Here is a 25,000-nt window from a genome sequence, read left to right on the forward strand (position 1 = left end):
ATCTAGACAAAATCACCTGGAGTTTTGCGATACAAATATTTTTCATATTTTGATTATTTTAGCATGAGGTCATGAAAACTGCATGTATAGTGATACAAAAAAAATATAATTAGAAAAATGTTCACACTGCAGGACACACTTGTCACTAGCATGTTCAACATAAATTAACAATGAACAATACTCTACCAACTATTTTTATGAAAAGCAACAGCTTCAAAAGTAAGTTTTAATGAGTTATTTATCTATTCTGATCCTCCTTCAGTGATTTATCAGCTCATGTGTTGCATTAGGAAAATGTGTTGAAATTCATGTTAAACAGACAGATGCTAAATCTACCAAGTGCATGCAGATGTCGTTCACAGTGTGTCTGGTCTCATCTGTGCATGCGGAGAGATCTGGGAAAGTCCATCTGGAGGGTTGAAGATGTTCCCGAAGGACAAGGAATCCTGGCCCATATGCTGAACGCCTCTGGGAGTGAATGCGTTAAAACACTTCACAGACAGAATGGGTCATATAAAAGCACAATAGCTGAAGTCTAAAAATAGCCTGAGGAAAGAGGGTTTGCATTTCATCTAATCTAACAGATACATGATTCATCTCTATTCATACCCTGACCGAAGAAATGATCATGCACATGTGGAATCTAAATGGATCCATAAAAAATATTGTCATACTGTTTAATATCTCAATTATGACAACTATAAATGAATCGACAGTCACAGACACAATCGATCATGGATTTTAAAACCAGTTTTAGTAGGGAAGTGCATGTGTGAATAAACTAAACGTGCTGTTTATTTCCATATCAAAAACTCTTTCTAAATTCACATCATGTAGCAAAAATGTTTTTTTTTTTTCCCAGCATCTTTTCTAGTTAAGAAGCTTCAAACGCCATGAAAGTAAAAGACATCTACTTCTCATTTCCTTATTTCTGAAAACACAAAGGACTCCTGGGTATCTGTGAGCCACAGCCCATATTCCGGAGCATTCCGCTTCCTGGGTTTCTCTTTGATTGTAAGGCAGTGGCATTTCTTAAGTCGCAGATGTAACAGAGTGAGATGGAAGAACCAGCCTGAGGCGGAAAACCTAGATTTTACCACTATCTCTCTCGTCCACACCAGAGCTGAATTCCAGCAGACAGAAAAGTATATGAGCTCAGCAACATGGCAGGTTCATAAAACACTGAATTAGTTTCTAAAGTCTATTAGTTTAGTTTCTAAAGTAACCAAACTCAGCTGATTAAGTGTAGACATCACTATTGCTTTAATTAGTAATCATTTTCACACTCTAAAAAATGCTGGGTTGTTTCAACCCATGTTTGGTCAAATATGGACAAAACCCAACCATTGGTTTAAATTGTTTAATTAAACTTAATGGTTAGGTTTGTCCATATTTGAACATCCCAGCATTTTTTAGAGTGTAGACACTAAAATATTTCTCAAAAAAACCCTGACAATTCACCCTTTCACCAGGAGTTTGATTGACAGGAGATCTGAACAATCATAATGCTGAATCCGCAGTCATGAGTTAGAAGATTAACCTCGGTGGACTTGAACTTGAAAAATGGTGCATACTGACATCTTTCCGTGATTGAAACAACATTCCTTTCTGATGTTCATTCGTGTTTATTTGATGATATAAATGAACTAGTAGGAAGAGATGATCGGTTCATGAGCCACTTGAACTGAGGCACTACAGTGATCTGTCACGACACATTAAAGAGTTTAATGTTTAATATCATAAGTAACCTGCTCTGTCTTGTCTGTCGATGCGTTGTCAGTGTCGTCTTTGCTCCGCAACATATTTTTCACTGCATGAGAACCTTACAGTCTATGGTGAGAACATGTGTGGTGTGAGAGCGGCATGGCTTGTCGGACGTAGCAACAGTAAATAAAGGGGACGGGTCTTTGTGAACGGTCAATTCAGACACCATATTTATTATATATACATATTATATATAATTTATATGATTTTATCTATCTATCCATCCATCCATCCATCCTTTATCTATCTTTTTAATTATTATAATTTGTATTCATATTATTATTAACACAATAAAGATAAAAAATACTATATACAACTACATATACACTACTGTTCAAAAGTTTGGGATCGGTAACATTTTTAATGTTTTACAAAGAAGTTTCGTCTGCTCACCAAGGCTGCATTTATTTAATTAAAAATACAGTAAAATCAATAATAATTGTGAAATATTATTACAATTTAAAATAACTGTTTTCTATTTGAAAATATTTGAAAATGTAACTTATTCTTGTGATTGGCAAAGCTCAATTTTCAGCATCATTACTCCAGTCTTCAGTGTCACATGATCCTTAAGAAATCATTCTAATATGCTGATTTGCTGCTCAATAAACATTTATTGTGTACAGATGTACAAAATATTCGTGTACAATATATATATTTTTTTCAGGATTCTTTGATAAATAGAAAGTTCAAACGAATAGCGTTTATTTGAAATATAATCTGTTGTTACATTTTAAATGTCTTTACTGTCACTTTTGATTGATTTAATGCATCCTTGCTGAAAAAAAAAATAATTTCTTTAAATTCTTCTCAAAAAAATAAAAATAAAAATTCTTACTGACCCCAAACTTTTGAACGGTAGTGTATAATGCTACAGAAGCTTTGTATTTCAGATAAATGCTGTTCTTTTGAACTTTCTATTCATCAAGGAATCCTGAAAAAAAAAGTATACAACTGTTTTCAACACTGATAATAATCATAAATGTTTCTTGAGCAGCAAATCAGCATATTAGAATGATTTCTGAAGGATCATGTGACACTGAAGAATGGAGTAATGATGCTGAAAATTCAGCTTTTCCAACACAGAAATAAATTACATTTTATATTGTATTCCAATAGAAAACAGTTATTTAAATTGTAATAATATTTTACAATATTACTGTTTTTTACTGTATTTTTAATTAAATAAGTGTAATCTTGGTGAGCAGACAAAACTTCTTTTAAAAATATTAAAAATCTTACCGATCCCAAACTTTTGAACGGTAGTGTATTAATTATTCATAATAATGATTATATATTATCATTATTATTAAACAGTAAAAATACATGCTATTTTCAAAATGTATTTCCTCCGAGTTTTATTAAAAATTATTTATAAAACGGATAGTTCCGGCCCTTGATTCTGAGCCGTGTTCGAGGCCATTGTAAAATTCCCGAAAACATGCAGCTGTTCACAGTCAGGGACTATTTTTTCCAGCGGAAGGAAGGCTTTTAATGATTTTACTTCATGAAAGTTGCATTGTTACATATTTTTTTGGCTTTAATATTTGTATTGTGTGGTAACCGTTTTATAAAAGCAATAATCCCCGTGAAGCCGTGGTATACAGTGAATTTATAACAGCTAAGGGGGTTTTAGGCACTCCGCTCTGCATCATGCCTAACAACACGTATTTGACAGAAGTATAGTATAATATAATAATCCTACTAGTTACAAAATAAATTATATTTTTTATATAATTTCTCATTCTGGCATCTCCGTAGACATAAAATAAGTGTCTCATTTGCATCTTTTTTAGAATTAAGCAAATGTGAAAAAGTGTATCTGGTGCACTTTACAATCATCCTTACACGCACATTATATATGAAAATCAGTTACATACATGGACCTAAAGTGAGTGAACCATATTCAAAAGTACAGTATATGTGCAAATCAAGCTTACCTGGAGTTTGAAGCTGTTCTCAGGCACTTATTTACCTCAGAATCCACTGAATCCACTGCACTTTATTTTCAATGAACAGAAAAAGATGCCGAAAGTTTTTCTGTCTTCCTCTGAGAAATTTATTTGAAACACTGCTCCTTTACGTTAAAAAAAACAAACATAATTTTAATTCCAGGATTAAACTTTCAGGTCCATTTCTAACAATGCACAGGAGGGGGGGCTAGTGCCACCACGCAAACATCAAACACTTTTGCCACCGGGAACCAAAGCAGATTGAGTGTAAACAGTGGGAGGAAGGGTTTTTAACGTAACATCTCTCATTCCATCAGGCTTCCAAAGGGAAGCAGCCTCCAGCACCACCTGCTTAGCAGGGAAAGGAGAGAGCGTTTCAATTTAAGAGTCCTTAAATTCCACACGCAAAAAGGTCACAGAAAGCATAGTTCAAAAGGTCAGGAGGATAAAAATAGATTTAAGTCCACAAGATAGACAGCACCATATTCCATTTCCATGTTCCAGAGTTGATGTGAACAGTTTGAAGTCTCGTATCAGCACAGAGGAGATCGCTGGGACCCCTGATGGCACGTGTGTCACTCCTGCTCTGATCGGAAGAACACTTGAGTGAGGCCTGTGATATCAAGAACAACAACATTTACAGTCATAACCTAGTGACATCCATCCGTACGTCCATCCATCCATCCGTCCATCAGTCCATCCATCCATCCATCCATCCATCAGTCCATCCATCCATCCATCCATCCATCCATCCATCCATCCATCCATCCATCCATCATCCATCCATCCGTCCATCCATCCATGTCCATCCATCCATCCATCCATCCATCCATCCATCCATCAGTCCATCCATCCATCCATCCATCCATCCATCCATCCATCCATCCATCCATCCATCCATCATCCATGTCCATCCATCCATCCATCCATCCATCCATCCATCCATCCGTCCATCCATCCATCCATCCATCCCATCTGTCCATCCATCCATCCGTCCATCCATCCATCCATCCATCCATCCATCCATCCATCCATCCATCCATCAGTCCATCCATCCATCCATCCATCAGTCCATCCATCCATCCATCCATCCATCCATCCATCCATCCATGCATTCATCCATCTGTCCATCCATCCATCCATCCATCCATCCATCCATCTCCATCCGTCCATCCATCCATCCATCCATCCGTCCGTCCGTCCGTCCATCCATCCATCCGTCCATCTATCCATGCATCCATCCATCCGTCCTTCCATCAGTCCATCCATCCATCCATCCGTTCATCAGTCTATCCATCCATCCGTCCGTCCATCCATCATCTCCATCCATCAGTCCATCCATGCATCCATCCATCTGTCCATCATCCATCCATCCATCCATCCATCCATCCATCCATCCATCCATCCATCTGTCCATCCATCCATCCGTCCATCCATCCATCCGTCCATCCATCCGCCCGTCCATCCATCCAGTCCATCCATCCGTCCATCCATCCGTCCATCCATCCATCCATCCATCCGTCCATCCATCCATCCATCCATCCATCCATCCATCCATCCAGTCCATCATCTTCATCCATCCAGTCCATCCATCTGTCCATCATCTCCATCCATCAGTCCATCCATCTGTCCATCCATCCATCCATCCGTCCGTCCATCCGCCCGTCCATCCATCCAGTCCATTCATCATCCATCCATCCGTCCATCCATCCATCCATCCATCCATCCATCCATCCATCCATCCATCCATCCATCCATCCATGTCCATCATCTCCATCAATCAGTCCATCCATCCATCAGTCCATCCATCAATCTATCCATCTGTCCATCATCCATCCATTCATCCGTCCATCCGTCCGTCCATCCATCCATCAGTCTATCCATCTGTCCGTCCATCTATCAGTCCATCTTCTATCCATCCATCATCCATCCATCCATCCATCCATCCATGCATCCATCCATCCATCCCTGTCCATCCATCAGTCCTTCCATCCATCTGTCCGTCTATCCATCCATCCATCCATCCGTCCATCCGTCCATCCGTCCATCCGTCCATCCATCCATCAGTCTATCCATCTGTCCGTCCATCTATCAGTCCATCTTCTTTCCATTCATCTTCTATCCATCCATCCATGCATCCATTCATCCATCCATCCATCCATCCATCAATGCAGTCACGACAGAAACGTGGGATGTTTAGTCAAAAATAAAGTATATTGAATTATCACCTAAGATGTTATTATAGTGTTTGGTTCAATGTTTATTCAAACTAATGAATCCTTAACTTTGAAATCAGTATGATTAACCTTTTGCCTTTTACAAAGAAAGATTGGATTCAAAATACAACAAATCTCATAAATTACACTTGAAATATTGTTAAAATTGTAATTGTTACTGATTTACATGTAAAAACTTTTTAATACAATAGCAAAAAATATATTTACAATGTAGATGTAAACTAAATCTTAATAGGTCAATATAACCCTTCTTAATTAATTATATATTATTGTGTTTCAGTAGTGACAAATTTGGGGAAAGGAAAAATATAATATGAGAATTAACTGCACCGTTACTAGAAATGTGTACCTTAGATATTATACAATTTCCATGCATACAAAATTTGTGGAAAAAGACCATTTTTTTCAACTCTGAATGGCCCATACAGAATACAGAACATAAATTCTGTTGCATACAAGTCCTGTTATCTAGTGTTGTGTATGAAGCTGTCATTACCAGGGTCCACTGATCTGATGACACCATTTCCTGCTGCCTGGAAGAGCTACGACCAAAGAATGAAGGCTAAAGAAAAAAATAAAAATAAAAATAAAAACTGAACATGGGAACAAAAACAAAAGACAAAAAAACAACACAACAGAACAAAGAAGAGAGAATAAACATTACATTTAGGCCGAGACAAAAATATTATTGCAAAAGGTGATGGTGCTGACCTTGAAAGAAAATAATAGATGCGTGGTCTATATGATTACCTTTTCTTCTAATTCCTTTATCTGTCGTTTCTGTGTCTCTATCCACTCTTCCAGCTCTTTTATCCTCTGTTGAGACAGGAAAATCAGTAGCTAACAAAAAGACAACACTAAATACTGAAGCTTCATATTTACTGCAGAAATGTGGTGTTTGCCCATGCAAAAGTCCTTGCCATGATGCCAGGGTGTTGTGAATGGTTTCTAAGGTGTTACTATGTAGCCTAGGTGTTCTCTGTGGTTTTATTTACTGGTCAAAAGAGCAAATATACACATTTAAATTTAACATTATCCAGAGTCCATATATACCAATACATTATTTTAGAAATAAAGCATGATCTCTTCCACTTATAATTTAAGGATGTACACAGACAGGTACCGCTTGAGCATGTTGCAGCAGTTCCATCCTCTCTCTGAGTATCTGCGCATCTCGCTCTCGTAATTCACTCAAGACCTGCCTCTTCCACTGATCGACAGCTTCCCGCAGCGAATCACGGTCCTGCTCCGTCAGCATCTCGGACACCTTACCACCCGTCTCTTCCCGCTGCAACGCGTCAAACAGCATCGCCTCCAACTCGAGGATACGCTGAGAGAAACACAGAGGGGTGTGGGCCACAGATGACCAGTATTCACCACCAGGGGGCACAGGAAGACAGAACTGCATCTCATAATAGACTAACACTCCTCTGCAGTGATGGAAAGTAAACCATATGGATTATTGGCTATGTGTGATCTCGAAAACATAATGCACAGTTCTTACCTTATGTGCTTGATCCAAAGACTGCTTTCTGTAGTCTAATTCCTCGTCTAAATATCCTTTCTGTTTGCTAAAGAGGTCCTTCGGAGGAAATTGACAAGAGAAAATAATCATTTCGATATAAAACGCTGCATTAACAAAAGTTATCCTGTTATTGAGTAATCTGGTGAAGATTATAAAGAACATGTCTGGGACTCCGGGTCATATTCACCCAAAATAAACAGGAGGAAATACATTTTGAAAAATACATTTTATAAATACATTAAAAATTATATTTTGCATTAAAACAGATAGATTTAAATTATCTTTACTGCAAATATTGCATTTATTTTTATAATCATAGTTTGTATAGATTATTTACATTTAAATATTATTCTATTTTTTATTTGTTTACATTTCAGTTATTTTTGATAATGATGTACTTTTAATTATGCATTATTAATGCATATTTGAATTAATGCAAACTTAAAATATCATTTTATGTTTTATTGATTGATTGTAATCATTTAATTATGCATTGATTATGCACTTATTTTATATTAATATGAATGATTTAGTTTATGCACAATGATGTCATTTTATTGATTGAACACCACTGCATTGATTAAGGCTGGTGATGTTTGATTTATGTCTCTTTTTAAATAAATTAATAAGCAAAAATTAACAAACGTTAAGTCTGACATTTTTTGGGTGGGCTAACAGAAACTATTTATTTAGATTATTTTTTTTGTATAAAGAATATGACCATGTGTGTGTGTGTGTGTGTGTGTGTGTGTGTGTGTGTGTGTGTGTGTGTGTATATATATATATATATATATATATATATATATATATATATATATACACACACACACACATTACTCTCGATACATTGATTACATTTTTTGTTGATTTAATATTGTTACCTTATTAAAGTATTACTTTTTCATAATTTTTTACTCATTAAACCTTTTAAAAATATTTTATGCTATTCTACATACATATATATATATATGTGTGTGAACAAAAACAATAGGCTTAATTTTCTTAATTATAAAAATTATAATTTATTTATAGATAATATATATATATATATTTCCACTCACACTTTAGATTAGGGTCCATTTCTCACTATTAACTAACTATTAATTATGACTTTTGCCTCAAACTCATAATTACTGCTTATTAATAGTAAGTAAGGTAGTTGTTATGTTATGTATTGGTTGGATTAAGAGATGTAGAATATGGTCATGAAGAATAAAGCATTGATATGTGCTTTATAAGTACTAATTAACCATCAATATCCTAATAAGCAACTGTTTAAAAGTGAGAATTGAACTCTAAACTACAGTTACAATTTTTTATTTTATTTTGGGGTGAAATAAGAGGAACTTATGTAAATTAAAAGTTTATAATGAATTTGGATGCACTTACCTTTTCACTTTCAATGTCCAACATTTTCTGCTGTAACGCTGATTTGGTGACTTCGATTTGCTCTAACCACTGGACACAACAGAGATGTCAGAAGACAAACACTGGCATTCATGAAATGATCAGTAAAACAGCATGCAAGAAATTCACAAGAAATGAAATAATTTTGAAGAAAACATACGGATCATACCTTCTCTGCTAAAGTTAATACCGTTCTGGCATGAATAACCACCACCTGCTCCTCATTGGTCAGATTCTGTGCGCGTCATCCAATGAAAAGACGAGACATCAGTGACAGAAATGTGCATGTAGTCCAGACACACCCAGGCATGTGTAAACACGCACATTTACATATGAAATCAACATACACTTACGGCGTTATCCCCCAGAATATCGAGCTTCTTCATCAGCTCTGTGATCGCAATATCCTGTAGTGTGAGAAAGACTTTAATTGAGAGATATTAAGCAATGATTCCTCCACCAGACATCAGCAGATTAGATCTGATCTGGATCACCGATAGTCTGTTAGGTGTTTGGTCTGATATCAGTTCCACCTGAAAACTAAACTGAAAACTGTGCGAAATGATTTCTCAGCTGATATGTGCTATAAACATCAACAATAACCTTAAAAAGAATTAAAACCTAGACAAATGTTGTTATCTGTGTCGGGTTTTTCCAGATAATTGTTAACTTAAAGAGTATCATGATATCATAATAGTGTCACACTATATGGGGTTAGTTTTCACAGTGGGAACCTATTGTTTATCTAAAAATATATATATATTTTTTCCTGAAATATATAATACTCTATGAAGTAAAAAGGCACAACATATCTGCATTGTGTTGTGTATCTGTGTTCTATGAAGTATAGTATATATATATATATATATATATATATATATATATTTTTTTTTTTTTTTTTTTTTTTTTTTTAAAGGGTTTAATGAGTAAAAATTATGAAAAAGTAATACTTTAATAAGGTTACAATATTTAATGAACAAAAAAATGTATGAATGTATAAATATTGTTGTTATTGTATTAAAAACAACTTCAAATCTTCCTCCATTGTGACAACTTGCCCCAACCTGATCATTAATTATTAAAACCTTTTACAGTAGTTACTCCGATGTGACAACTAGCCCCAGTCTCTCCATAGAGACATGAGGCATATTGTTCAGGGTAACTCACAGTAACACCTTCGGCCTCACAGTAGATCTGTAGGGGACTCATGCCCTCGGCAAAATGAATGTTCTGGAAGTTTATGGCTGGAGATCTTCTCTCTCTTTCCTGGAGAGAAAAAAAAGAGCATCATTATTATTCTCACACATGATCTACGGTTCTGTAACTCAGAATCCTATGACAACCATAGTCATTTTAATTAGAAAATAGAACATTTTCAAATCTTAATTCAAGATTTAAGAAAGTTTTTGTAATACAGTCTGTTAAATCTGTGTCTGAAATACCCATGACAGATTTTGGAGTAGAAAGATCTTCAGCCAGACTCACTTCAAGCTCAAGAATTCTGAACTCCAAGAGTTCGTTTTGGTCTTTTGCATCCTGAATTTCATTTTTCAGTCGTGTCTCATCCATCTCCATATTTTTAATCTGGGAACCAAAAACATACAATGTTGGTTAAAAAAGCAGAAAAACTGTGAGAGATAAGAAATGAGCTGCATTCACAGCCTGAAAGCGGCTTCAAGAAATTAATTAACACCACTATTGAACTACTGAAAGAGGGTCATTTTTGGGTCATTCCTATAATTCAGTGGATGTTTGGCTTTGAAACTTGAACAAAGAAGCAGTTTTTTGTCTTTAAACCAAGTTTTCCAAAGTCATACAGGTCAAACTTTAAAAACGTAAAGGGATAGTCCACACAAAAATGTATTCACCCTCATGTCGTTCCCAAACTGACAGCTCATGGAGTGTTTGGTACTGGATATGACAATGTTAATATGTTTGATCTTGGTGGAATAGATCTTCTACGCTGCTGCTGTTATTGTTGCTGCAGAACAAGTATGAGACTTGCAATTGCCAATACACAAACACACTGCTGTGAGAAAGTAAGACATTCTGCTGCTGTACAATATACATGAATAAACGTAGCAGATCTATACAGGTGGAGCTGGGGGAGGTGGAAGGTTTCTGAAAGTGCGCTGCAAACTGCTATAACAAACACTGACCAAGTATTTGAAAGTTGAGCAGTGAGCTCATTGGCTACTGATATAGTGGGAACCAATCAGCTTCCCTACAGAGAACGATGTGATTGCAAGCAGATTGTGTTAAGGACCTATCAGCCTGTGCAGAACCTTGTATGGATTTCTTTCTTCTATGGAACACAAAAGAAGATATTTTGAAGAATGTTGGTAACCAAACAGTTATTTTTTTTGGTAATTGATTAGAATGACATGAGTGTGAGTAAATAAAATTTTCATTTTTGGGTGAACTGTCCTTTTAAACAGTGTTATTAATAGAAACATTTTAAACAAATGACCAGTGAGATTTACTGCAATTGACTCTTCGCTGGGAGTTTGATTGACAGGTGATCTAACAGGTAATCACAACACAAAATCCACCGTTTTGTCCAACAAAGCAGTCAGGGAGGATAGTAGATTAACGTCAGTGGACTTAAATGGTGTGTACTGACGTCTTTCCGTGATTGAAACAACATTCCTTCTGATGTTCATTCATGTTTATTTGATGCTATAAATTAACTAGTAGGAAGAGATGATCGGTTCACGAGGCGCTACAGCCACAAAACGGTATTTATTGTTTGCATTTCTTTAAAAATAAAAAAAAAAAATAGAAATTTAGGACTTAGTTTCATATCAAAAGTAACCTGCTCTGTCTTGTATTTCGACACTTTGTCAGTGTCCTCTTTGCTCCGTGACATATTTTTCAATGCATGAGAACATGATGTGTGGCATGGCTTGTCAGACATAGCAACTGTAACTAAAGGGGGCGGGTCTTTGCGAACAGTCAATTGAAAACATGCTCTGCTTGTGATGTTCATCTTTCTTTGGCCTGACGAACAAAAACTGCACCCACCTTTTCTACAAGCTCTTGGTTGCGTTTGTACAAAGCCTGTTTCTCCTCAATCCACTTCATGTCCTGAAAAACACACACAATTTGAATGCAAATTATTTGATTAAACTGATGTTAGCAGATCTTATCGTGTAAAATCATCTCAAACTCTCTCCCAGAATCATTCTCCTTCAGTGGCATCTCTGATCCCAGAGCAATTTCAGCCAAGCGTGTAATGCTCACAGCCCAGACTGATGTATGACCAGCAGCTCTCTAATCAGCTTTCACATTCTCTACACTTAGGGAATACTTTTAGGTTGCCATCATATGTGTGTGTGTTGCCACAAAACCCTTTGACTTACATTATAAGAGGCCCTCAGGTGGAAAAAAATATAAAAAATCTAAGCAATTAAACTGTCAAAGACTGCTGGAAGGTCACCGAAGACATATTTATCATCTCTGATAGAAACACCAAAAGTTGCACAGCAAAAGTTTTGTATTATATTCTTTGATGTAACTACTATGTTTCCATATGCAGCCAAACGGGATCGTCTCCAACAAGCGTTTAAACTGTTATATCACAATCTTTAGAAGAACCAAGTGTGCTGCACACATCCTGAAAAGTGAAGCCAAAACATTTTGATCGCCCCCTAGTGGCTGGCTGCAGTATAGGTCATAAACCCCACTCTCTCCATGTAATCAGATGGGATGCAAGCAAACCAATAAACCAAAAAAATCCAATTACACTGAAGATGGTTTCTGTCATTTTAGGTAGTTCTTATCACATTGATGTATGTTCAAGTGTTCATTTTTTCCTATAAGTTTGGTTTTAGTTAGTTGTTTGATGATTGACAGCTGTGCTTGCGATTGAGTCTATGGGAGCAATAGTATGGGCGGGAAATTTGTACCATGATTCCACCTCAGGATCACTACTGCGCAGACTGTAGTGGAGTGGAGTTGCGTCGTCCAACTTTTTTTTTACAGTCTATGAGTGGAACTGTACAAATACAACTGTGCTAAATGGCATGTTGGAGTAATAACATGGATTCAGTTGGTAGTGCTGGTGTTTTACCTGTCCCTGATGACTCAGAACACACTCCAGATCTGCTATTCTGGTCTGGTACCGAATCAGTTCGGACTGAAGCTGCTCTCGAGTCTAAAACAGAAAGCAAAAAACAGAGACATGATGTGAAGGTAAGATCGACTGTAAGGTAAGATTGAATCGGTCATTGTCATAAATAGTTTTTTTTTGTGCATATTTGGCCTAGTGACTGTCGCTCATCGTGGGTCAAAATAGCTTTTAAAGCTTGACACTATATTGCATCATGCTTTGTTATGACATTATGTAATACTGCAAAAAGAATCATATTCATATGATGAACTATTTAACCATCTTCTAAGAGCTGAGATGCTCTTGTTAAGAGAGTGAATATATACATATTTTATGGCTGAGATGTTTAAATGATTTACCTTGACCTCTTTCTCTGCATCAAACGTTCCTCCCACCTGCTCCTGCAGGAGAGCGTAAGCACGCTGAAGAGCCTGATACTCCATCGTCAGCTGACGGAATCGCAGCTCTGTCTCCTCCTTTAGCATTCCCTAAGCACAGGAAGATGACAAGATTGCGGGTATAGTTTACAGACACATACACACAAATACACCGAACACACACGCACCTCTTCAAGGTCATCGTCTGGTGTGCAGGGCGTTCGGTCTGTGTGGTAGGAAATGGAGGAGCCGTCCGAGTCTATAGAGCCTTCCTCATCATAGCCAAAAAATGTCTCCACCACCGGCTACGGAGAGAGAACGAGAGAGGATTTTTGTTTTACAAATCTTTTTGACTCAAAGTTTAAATATACAGAAACAAACAAAAAAAAACAACAACAATATATTATATATATACACATATGCGCACACACACACACACACACACACACACACACACACAGTCATATTCTTTATACAAAAAAAAAAATCTGAATAAATATTTTCTGTACTCCCACCCAAAAAATGTCAGACTTAACGTTTGTTAATTTTTGCTTATTAATTTATTTTAAAAGAGAGATAAATCAAACATCACAAGCCTTAATCAATGCAGTGGTGTTCAATCAATAAAATGACATCATTGTGCATAAAATACATTTTATTAAAATATATATTAATATAAAATAAGTGCATAATCAATGCATAATTAAATGATTACAATCAGTCAATAAAACATAAAATGATATTTTAAGTTTGCATTAATTCAAATATGCATTAATAATGCATAATTAAAAGTACATCATTATCAAAAATAACTTAAATGTAAACAAATAAAAAATATAATAATATTTAAATGTAAATAATTTATACAAACTATGATTATAAAAATAAATGCATAACCAAGAATAATATTATAGTGTTTATAATAATAGTACACAAAAATAAGATTGAATCTTTTACTGTTTTTCTGTAGAATAAATTACAAAATTATGAGGTAATGTAAAATAATGTATTTTACTTTTTTACTGATTGGAAATAGATTTTTATGCATGGAAAAGTGCAGCCCTTATTGTTTTTTTTTTTTTTTGCCAACACTTTTAATGTTTTTTCATCTTTATGCTTGTATCTAAGTGTTTTGGACAATGGCATGTGTATGCGTACCCTACAGGTTCTGAAGGGCTTCTTTCTCCGCAGGCTGTCCTGTCTCCTGTATCTCAGCAGCATGTCTCTCTCCTGAGAAACAAGATTAAAATAAGATTAAATTAACCCTTATAGGGTCTTTGGGGTCTGCACAGACCCCAAACGACGTTTGCTCTATTAAAAAAATGTTCTCTTTGTCCAAATGACATGAAACTTTGTACAGTTGTTAACACTTTCTAGATCTACAAAGAAAAAAAAAATTGGAGTGATATCTTGTTTTTATGTTAGTGTAAAAAAAAGGGTCACACTCACACTTCGGGGTCTCCACAGACCCCAGACAACAAAATGTAATTTTGTAACAAAATAATTGTTTTTTAAAAAAATGTAATTTTACTCTGTTTATTAATGTTTTTACTTCATATTTGTGCAGGTTTTGGAGGATTTGTCATATCTTTTAAATTTATATAAATAAATAAATAAATATTTTTTTTTTAATACAAAAACAGCTTATTATGTAAAATTCACTTTATAAAAGACCCACATTTCTAACTTTCATTCATGGGGATAACATGGATAATTTGACATGGTTTAGTGTAAGATTTTTGACCACCTTTTGGAAAATGCAGTTTTAAAAGTAAAAAAATAAAATATCACTTTTACCAGTAGACGGCTGCAGAGCTCCACTATTTCCTATGTGCTATTTGACTGACGGAAAGACATCAAGTATTTTTCATTTGGATTTACATCTAAATGTTATGAAATCACAATTATGACAATAAAAGACAATAAAAATGACTTTTTGTCAAAGTTTAGCATTTTTTTTTGTACTGAAAAAAATAAGTTTTCCAAAAATGTTGATTTTGAGGATGAATATTGTCCATTTTCTAAGTGGAGTCTCATCATAATGTAACAATATTGAAAAACTGACTTTTTTCATTACAAAAAATACTAAACTTTGACAAAAAGTAGGCTTTATTGTTAGAACTGTGATTTAAGAATATTTAGATATGAATCCAACTGAAAAAAAACTTGTGAAAAGATGTATTTCAGTTAGTCAAATAGCACATAGGAAATAGTGGAGCTCTGTAGCCGTCTACTGGTAAAAATGATAGTTTTTTTACTTTTATAACTGCATTTTCCAAAAGATGGGCAAAACTCTTACACTAAACCATGTCAAATTATCCAGGTTATCCCCATGAATAAAAATTTAGAAATGTGGGTCTTTTATAAAGTGAATTTTACATAAAAAGCTGTTTTTGTACAAAAACCTATTTAAAAAAATATTTTTAAATTTATTTATATAAATTTAATAAATAGGATAAATCCTCCAAAAACTGCACAAACATGGAGTAAAAACATTAATAAACAGAATAAAATTACATTTGTTTAAAAAAAAAAAAACAAGTATTTTGTTACAAAATTGCATTTTGTTGCCTGGGGTCTGTGGAGACCCCGAAGACCCTGAGTGTACTTCCCAAACGAAGACCGCACAAAGGTTAAAGAACAAAACATATTGACTTCAGATAGCCTATCATACCCATCAGCCTATCATTAATTTTGCACAAAAAACATTAAATGACACTTAATTTAACTTAATCCTTTGGAGTGCCATGAGCAAAACATTCTGGGAAATAGAAATCCCAGCCCAGTTTAAGTTAAATTTAAGTTCATCTAAATTAAAAGAAATAAGTTCATAAAACTCTAAACAATTAAACAGTTCAGTTTACTAAAAATATATCAGTTCAGTTCAGAAACTGCTAAATACTTATAAAAGTTGATTTGACTGAGCTAATTTGTTTAATTTAAGTTTGTCCTACTTCAACTTAATTATTTGGAGCATTAGAGTTTACAATGTACTTATGTCTTAAAATGTGCATTAAATTCCCACAACGCTTTCCAGTTGTATCCGTAAAATTCTAGCTTTCATGACACTTGTATTTAGATTCTTACTGAACATCACATACACTACATTGCTCAGTCATTTCAGCTGCTAATTTCATTTACACTTTGAGAAAACAGATACAGTATTTCTGCAGATTTCTTCATCTGGGTTTTGTTAGGTAACACGTCCTGCGTTCATATGCAAAAACATATTTTAGCATTTTACAGTGTGAATATTTCCCAGAGGCAAAATGACTCACTATCACACTCTTCACATATCCAGCGGTTTCCAGCGCCTGGAAAAATTAAAATAGACTGATCAGAATGGTAAGACACAGATTGCATGTATAATTTTGACCCCAATCATTATAATTCTTAATTGCGGCTTTTCATGTTGGCTTTTAAAAAACGTTTGTACATCCCTGTGAGAAGAAATGCTGATACCCTGGACAGATCGTCGATTATGTTCTGTTGTTCCAGCACTTGTAGTCTCAGAAACTCAATCTCTCTCTCCTCTTGACTCAGATCCAGATCGTTCAGAGAACTGGGCCGACGTATCGTCCCGGCCTTCTCCCGCTGCAAAATAAAAAGTCATTTCTCACATCAAGAGGCCGGATGTGTGCACAGAGACCGCTGACAGATAATTACTCATGTCTGATGAGTTGCCATAAAGATCAGATTATTTAGACATGAGCAATAACAAGGTTGTGTGCTTGCTGGATGCTGAACGGCTCAAGCGATAAATGTGTTTACATGAAAACATGGCCATGTTACATAAAGATATTCAAAGCAAATGTTTTATGCGGTTGGTGTGAACTTCACCTGAAAAGACTACTTCAGGATCAGACATACATGGTTTATGTAGTTGAATAGGCAGATGGATGCTTCTTTTGTCTAGGGAATAAATCAAAATAATAGTAATGTGTCTAAGCTGGAAATGGCCAATTATGTCTAATGACAGTGGAGCGGTTGTTGAATATAAATTGACCACAGCAGAAGTGGCTCTGCCGGCCTCCCCATCACCATCAGGGAAAGTGCATATTTTCTAAGATAATTAGATTTTCCAACAGGAATAATTTCAACTTGTTCATTTGCAGAAAAGCATTTTTTAAAGACAAAATACTGATGGCTTCAGGAAAGATTGTCAGTTAGATTGCTTTTGAAAGAAATGAATACTTTTATTTAGCAAGGATGAATTAAACTAACCGAAAGTGACAATAAAGACATTTATAATGTTACAAAATTTCCCCCAATTTTTTTTTTCTTTTGAACTTCTTTGGTTAATCAAAGTATCCTTAAAAATGTATCATGGTTTTCATAAAATATTAACCAGCACAAATGTTTTCAACAGTTGTTTAATGATAGTAATAATAATTTTTAAGCATATATTAGAATGATTTCTGAAGGATCATGTGACACTGAAGACTGGTGTAATGATGCTGAAGATTCAGCTTTAACGTCACAGGAATAAAGTACAGTTTGAAAATATTAAATAGGAGAAAACAGTTTTAAACAGTAATAATATTTCAAATTTAGAATACTAATGCAGCCTCGGTGAGCATAAGAGACTTAAAAACCATAAAAAAAAAAAAAAAACATATAGACTTCAGATCAGAAGTGCATAATGTGTCACTTATCTTTTTTTTAAATCAATCAACATCAATATTTTTAAACGCTTTGACTGGTCACCATTAGATTTTCACTATGTAATATTTCAATTTTATATATATATTTTTTTCAAACATTTAATCACTCTGTTGCCTACATTAATGATATAATAATGAATTTTTAAAAATAAATATCTCTCTCAATTAATATGAACTCATACTATGCAAACACATTTATGTTCACAGTTGTTTTCTGCTTCATTACCATTTCAATGTTCTCCTGAGTGACGAAGTGCAGTTTGTTCTCCATGCGTCTCAATGCATGAGCCAGTTCCTCATTTTTGCGGCTGAGACGCTTGTTCTTGTCCAGTAACGGCTTATACTGGCACTCAGCTTCACGGAGACGCTTTAACTGGGTGCACAGACATAAACAAATGGTTACAAAAATGCTGGAGTGGCAAAAGCATGAAATAATATTCAGACATCATTGCCTTAGATAAAGGGGCCGCTGTACTGGTACTGATTTCAGAAAATACATATTTTAAACACAACTCATACTTTCAGAACGTGTTTTATTATTTTTTGCAAAACTAAATGATTTAGACTACTTTGAAGAGCCGACCGGCAGTAAATTTACTACAATCCAAAAACAACCTGTATAAAATATATTTGACTGTCTAAGACATGAAGTATAGACAAATAGAGAAGCCAACTGGACTATTGCAGTGGACTTGAACATCATGTGAATTTTGAGGACTGTACTGAGTGGTAAATTGAGTCTGAACCCTTGCTGAAGGTTTCAGCTGCCATGTTTAAATCACTGTTTCTCTGTATCGATCTTTAAGCCTGTCTGAGCTGAGAGGAGGAAACACTGAAGTCATCCATCACTGCTCAGATACTTACCACCATTACTGAGATCATTAACACCATCACATAACACTTAGAAAGGCAAAGACAATCTTTAGTAGGCTATGATGTTACAGTAAACATGATACAGAAGATATACACATATACTATATGCACAGACACACACTTCATGTGTGCACAATGCAAAGACATTTTGAAAAAAGAAAGTTCTGTTAACAGAACATTAAAATTATTTATACCCCTTTTTAACCACAACAATAAAATAATGTATATATAATGTATATATAAAATGTATATAATGTGTGTATGTATATATATATATATATATATATATATATATATATATATATATATATATATATATATATATATATATATATATACACATATACACACACACAAAAATGTTTTGCCCTACCACTAGCACAGACTCACCAGTTCATTGCGTTCCTCTGACAGCAGTGCGTTACGGTCCTCTAGTTTGCGGATAATAGCACTCAGTTCTGCAATTTTCAGTTGAAAACGTCGAGCATCCTTCTCATCCAACTGCTGCATCTGGAAAACAAACCAACTGCAGGTAACTGGAAAAAAAACACTTTTCACTCGTATAATTTTTTCAATTTGTATATGTATCATATATATATATGAAGCGACAGTTCAAAAAAGTGATTTTTCTCTACTATTTACAACAGGATCTGTATTTTCATGGGTTTAAATAAATGACTTTTGTAATAAGAGACAATAAAAACAATGTTGTGCATCAAAACCACTCCTTTCCTTGTAAAAAATAAACTTGATTTCCAAAAGTCAACAAATTTGCAACAGCTGAATGTAACATTTTTGACAAGCCAAACAAGTCAGTCTCTGAGTAATGTCATTTATTTAAGCCACGAAATAAACGTCATTCCGTAAAATAAGTATAACTACTCAAAAAGCATTTTATAATGACCCAAAAATCAAACATATTCTACCCCTCACATGTTCTCATGTCTGTCAAAATCATAGGCTGGCTGTCGGCTGGAATACTAGAACTAAAAACATCAACACACTCATCAATGACTTCATTGAATACTTGCCGGCTAATTTCTTTCTTAGAAAAACTTATGATCCATTGGTTTTCAAATCCACATAATTTGAACATCACAACATCGATGTCTGTCAAAAAAATAACATGCACAATACACAGTAGTATTTATGAGAACCAGAGGTCCAGCGAGTTCACGCACTTCCTGGAAAACCCACAATAATGGATGCTCTATGTCATTGCTTTTCGAGAAAAGCGGTGAAAATGACAGCTTGAGCGGCTTCAACATGCTGTCTGTCAGAGACGATGATGTACGTAATGCATAATGCACATTTGTTTTTCAAATTTGTTTTTCACTTAGTGAACATTGTTCAATTTTTCAGTTTTGACTATACATATGCATTTACATGATTTGTTACATATAATTACCCCTTAGCAGATTTTAACTATATATGTTTTTGTCAATTCTGTTTCGTGCTGTATTTAGAAAATATTCCATTATGTCAGGTAACCGTAGAAACTGAAGTAGGAGAACACTGGTGTGGCCACATCTGACAAAAAACCTGAAAGGTCACGGATCAAATCAATCTTTTCTCCTGCAGAGAAAATGAAAGCAGAAGCCCCACCACAACTGAAGCTGATATCAAACCGACAGCAGCACAAATATAGCCAGAGACATGGATGTTCTGCTGCTGGGAAACAAGCCTCGGAGGTGTGAATACAAAGTGTGTGAGTGTGTTCATCAGTGAGTTTCCTAACAGCCATGATAAGGTGATATGTAAGGAAAGATCACACTCTCACATTCAGTAAGAGCAGTCTACCCACTGCTGACAGTGAAAATGCACATGGGAGGCCTTTCTCACAGATACATCTATTTTTATGTGTGTATATTTATATGATTATATATGTGACTGAACATTGGGCAACCTTCTTGTTGGAAAAAAGTCATCATTTTTGATACACCTGTTTGTTGGTGACAGAGAATGGCACACAGATGCTTTAAAGTTAACACTGCTTCTCTCAGTATAGTTAATATCATGATACACCACTCCGCTGAAACAAATTTGTTATACAGCATTCAAACCACATGAAATCAAGAATAAAACATATATTAAAAAAAAACAACAACATTGATAAGCAAGACGAAAAAGCATGTGCATCAATTTCTATGCAATCTGCTAATTTGCTACTCAATGGCAAGGTCATATGGTCAGTTTCCAAGAAACACAAATACTTTAATTCTTAAGTCGCTTTGGATATACCATCTGCAAATGCATCAATTTAAATGCACTGTAAAGAAGACAAGCGTTAAAAGTTCCTTTGTTAGATTGCAGAGAAAGTAACAATCTATGAAGAATTAAATGGGCCCTTATTCAAGACGCAGCAGGAGACACTGCAAAAAAATGTTTTAGATCGTGTGTGCAAAGAAACCTCAAAACAAATGAGCACAAAGCCAAAACTGCCAAACTCCAGACACATGCTGCTGTTAATGGTTTGTTTGATGCATAATATTAAAATAAATCAAGACACGATGATGGCCAAATTAATGTTTTGTTTACTTTGGTTGTTTTGATGATCATCCTGAAGTAAATTGAGTAGAAACACTATTGTTGTATTTGTATTAAAAAAAATACTGGGTCATTCCTTGTCAAATCAACCAAATTTCTGAAACTTCCCCGGCTCAAATTAAAACACTAACACAATAACTATCAGCTGTTTAAAAAAGTGAACCACATTTGGTTTTTACGGAAGAGGATTAGGGCCAAGCAATAATGAAAAAATAAAACCATCTTGAGATTAAAGTTGTTAAATTTCGAGAAAAAACTCATTAAATTACAAGAAAAAAACTCGTTAAATTTTGAGAAAAAAGTCGAGATAAAATGTTGAGAATAAAATCATTAAATTACGAGAAAAAAGTCATTAAATTACGAGAACAAATTCGTTAAATTATGAGAAAAATGTTGTTAAATTCCGAGAAAAAAGTCGTTAAATTATGAGAAAAATGTTGTTAAATTTCGAGAAAAAAGTCGAGATAAAATGTTGAGAATAAAATCATTCAATTCTGAGAAAAAAGTCGTTAAATTATGTGAACAAATTTGTTAAATTATGAGAAAAATGTTGTTAAATTCAGAGAAAAAAAGTCGTTAAATTATGAGAAAAATGTTATTAAATTACGAATTTGTTCTCATAATCTAACATCTTTTTCTCGTAATTTAATGACTTTATTCTCAACATTTTATCTTGACTTTTTCGAAATTTATTGAGTTTCTTCTCGAAATTGAACAACTTTAATCTCGAGATGGTTTTATTTTTTTATTATTGCTTGGCCCTAATCCTCTTCCGTAGGTTTTTGATCACTGAAGATGGGTAAAATTCAAAATTTTGAACTTTGAAATTTGAACGGAGCTGCTTTGAGATCCCCATATCTATGGGACTGAACTACATAGGGTTTGAAAATTAAGATTTCAGTTTATTAAGAATGAGAATCTAGAAAGATATTAAGATATCTTGAATACTTTTTGAGTTACAGGTATGCAAACTTTGGAAAAGGAATATTTATGGCAGCTATGTTCTATGCATTTGAGTTGATAGAAAAACACAAAATACATTTCTAGTTTCAACATTATTTGTTCGTCAGATATTATTCTTCAGCTCTACGCAAACTGACAAGCATTTGAAAATGTGTACAATTTACTCAGGGAGCCACATTAACATCTCCATATGTGTGGGATTGAACCATTGAGGGCCTTTAAAATGAAGATACCAAAAGGAAAGTTCTAAAAGGATCTAAAAGGATATTAAGATCTCTTTAATACTTCTTGAGTTACAGGCATGCAAACTTGAGGCAAAAAACACAAGAAGTGCTTTATGCCATTTTTGAACTTTCACTCTTGGCATATAATGAAACAAAGATTGCTAAAGTCAACAGATTTTACTAATATTAACCAATATCTGTGTAAAAATAAAATAATGATGCTGCTATCGTTATAAAGTAATTTTTACACCCTTGTAAATTGGCTCCAAATTTCAGGTGAAAATTGTCATTTTGACCCCCTCTACAAAATAGTGAATTACATCTGTGACATTTAATATTTTGGTTATTGCCATTCTGGTTGAGTTGACACCGAATGATCCAACTGCTGTTGAAGGATTGGTTCATTAAATGAAAATTAACTTTACTCACCCTCATGACTCGGAGGTATTTTAATAAATATACTGATGCATCCGAGCTTTATAATGGCCTTCTGAAGTGAAATGATGCGTTTGTGTAAAAAAATATCCATATTTAACAAGTTAAATATCAGGTAACAGGTAAAATATCTAGCTTCCACCAGACCACCTTCCGTATTCAAGTTACGAAGAAAGTGTAAACTGGCGTCGTGTCAGTTAAGCTTTTTCCATAAGTTGAATAGGGAAGGTGTAGGACGTAGCGTACGATTTTTGAACAGCTAGAGTTGTACACTTTCTGCGTACGTTGAATACGGAAGGTGGTCTGGCGGTAGCTAGATATTTTACTTTATAACTTGTTAAATATGGATATTTTTGGATGCAAAAAAAATGCATCGCTTCGCTTCAGAAGGCCTTTATTAAGCCCCGGAGCTGTGTGGAGTACTTGTTTATAATGGATGGATGTGGATGGAAGCACTTTCTTCAGCTCTACTCGTTGCCACTCTCGGATAAAGCTCGGATACGTCAGGATATTTATTAATATATCTCAGAAAGAAGAAAGTCATATAGGATGGCTTGAGGGTGAGTAAAGCTTGGGCTAATGTTCATTTGAAAGTGAACTAATCCTTTAATGAAAATCTGTCCCTAATGTCTATTTATAAGTTTGTGCAGGTGATAAGAGGTGTAATTATAATCTTAATGCTGTAATGTGCGATGTAGGAAAGAATAGGACAATAAAGTCATGCTGTAAAGTGTGAGTATCCAGGGAAAGCTCTGTGTCTTTCCTCAAACAATCAGCTGTCTTTATAAACTGGACCAGCAATATCTTCCTCAAACCCAGACCTGTTAAAATCCTTGAGAACCTCCTCGCAGAATTTTCTTTTCAATTCCAACTTGTCAATGATGATAAAGTTAATAGCAAAGGTACATTAATGACCCTTTTGATGATCATGTACATGAATGTTCTTGCTCTTTTATAGGATCTTCAAGGACTGATGCTGAATAGCACCATCATTAATAAACAGTGAAACAAAAAAGTGCAACAGTCACTGATTACTTTTTACATCGGTTTTGTTTCCGCAAGTATTTTCCCATTGATTTTCTCCACAGGCATTTAAAAATGGATATAAACCATTAACCAAACAAATTACAATATTATAAACTTTAACTGAAGCTACAGTTGAAGTTTAGGGTCAGTAAGATTTTTTTATGTTTTTGAAAGAGGTCTCTGAGCAAGGCTGCATTTATTTGAAAAAAAAAAAAAAAAAAAATGTAAAAAATAGTAATATTGTGATATATTATTACAATATAAAATAACTGTTTTCCATTTTAATATATTGTAAAATGTAATTTATTTCTATGATGCAAAGTTGAATTTTCAGCATCATTACTCCAGTCTTCAGTCACATGACCCTTCAGAAATCATTCTAATATGCTGATTTTCTGATTATTAACAATGTTGAAAACAGTTGTGCTGATTAATATTTTTTTTGGAAAACATGCTTCCTTTTTTCCAGGATTCTTTAGATCTATTTAACTTATCTATGATGAATAAAATTAATTTCTTTCCAAGGTTTAACAACTTCTATAAGAGAATGAACTACTATGATCTCATGAAATAAACACAAAAAGACTACAATATAAACCTTTCTGACTATAAAGTGTATTGCATAATAACCAAACATACAGATTCATAAGTAAAATTTTTCACAAGGAAATTGGCTTTTTAAAAACGAACATGAACTACTTTTGGTATTTAAAGAAGCATAAATCATCATTTAATAACTTTGGAGCTCATGTTAAGTCTATCTTAAAAAAGTACATGTTATCACGCATGTTTCTCTATGGAGAATATGAATGGGATATATATTTATATGGCAGATCTGGGTTGAGGAAAACTGATCTGAGCAGGTGATCACAGAAAGAGCAGAAGCGCAGCAAGC

The 25,000-nt window shown here is 34.5% G+C and overlaps 2 protein-coding genes across 13 annotated transcripts in view; both read right to left on the minus strand.

Moving 5' to 3' along the window:
- The window catches only part of dpysl4 (dihydropyrimidinase like 4), a 20,460-nt gene extending 19,183 nt beyond the window's left edge, over window positions 1–1,277 (minus strand). Inside the window, exon 1 of the mRNA XM_048171161.1 lies at window positions 337–1,277. The gene's annotated coding sequence lies outside the window, so the exon portion shown is untranslated. The remainder of the gene's footprint in view (window positions 1–336) is intronic.
- A 2,521-nt stretch (window positions 1,278–3,798) lies between these two features.
- Window positions 3,799–25,000, minus strand: part of jakmip3 (Janus kinase and microtubule interacting protein 3) — a 54,079-nt gene continuing 32,877 nt past the window's right edge. For 3 of the 12 annotated variants that reach the window (XM_048170137.1, XM_048170135.1, XM_048170145.1), the window contains 20 exons: window positions 19,301–19,420; window positions 18,264–18,410; window positions 16,836–16,967; window positions 16,652–16,687; window positions 14,532–14,603; window positions 13,562–13,678; window positions 13,356–13,484; window positions 12,958–13,041; window positions 11,910–11,972; window positions 10,371–10,469; window positions 10,053–10,151; window positions 9,233–9,292; window positions 9,055–9,120; window positions 8,868–8,936; window positions 7,458–7,535; window positions 7,077–7,283; window positions 6,704–6,769; window positions 6,450–6,515; window positions 4,198–4,329; window positions 3,799–4,064 (listed from right to left, as the gene is read on the minus strand). In XM_048170137.1, the coding sequence (XP_048026094.1) occupies window positions 3,945–4,064; window positions 4,198–4,329; window positions 6,450–6,515; window positions 6,704–6,769; window positions 7,077–7,283; window positions 7,458–7,535; window positions 8,868–8,936; window positions 9,055–9,120; window positions 9,233–9,292; window positions 10,053–10,151; window positions 10,371–10,469; window positions 11,910–11,972; window positions 12,958–13,041; window positions 13,356–13,484; window positions 13,562–13,678; window positions 14,532–14,603; window positions 16,652–16,687; window positions 16,836–16,967; window positions 18,264–18,410; window positions 19,301–19,420 (1,962 nt within the window). In that variant the 3' untranslated portion in view covers window positions 3,799–3,944. Of the gene's footprint in view, window positions 4,065–4,197; window positions 4,330–6,449; window positions 6,547–6,703; window positions 6,770–7,076; window positions 7,284–7,457; window positions 7,536–8,867; window positions 8,937–9,054; window positions 9,121–9,232; window positions 9,293–10,052; window positions 10,152–10,370; window positions 10,470–11,909; window positions 11,973–12,957; window positions 13,042–13,355; window positions 13,485–13,561; window positions 13,679–14,531; window positions 14,604–16,651; window positions 16,688–16,835; window positions 16,968–18,263; window positions 18,411–19,300; window positions 19,421–25,000 lie in introns of those variants that run through there. The other 9 variants (XM_048170139.1, XM_048170141.1, XM_048170147.1 and 6 more) reach the window with 7 other exon arrangements.

Source organism: Megalobrama amblycephala, linkage group LG20 (genome assembly GCF_018812025.1).
Source record: "Megalobrama amblycephala isolate DHTTF-2021 linkage group LG20, ASM1881202v1, whole genome shotgun sequence".
Taxonomy (NCBI): Eukaryota; Metazoa; Chordata; class Actinopteri; order Cypriniformes; family Xenocyprididae; genus Megalobrama; species Megalobrama amblycephala.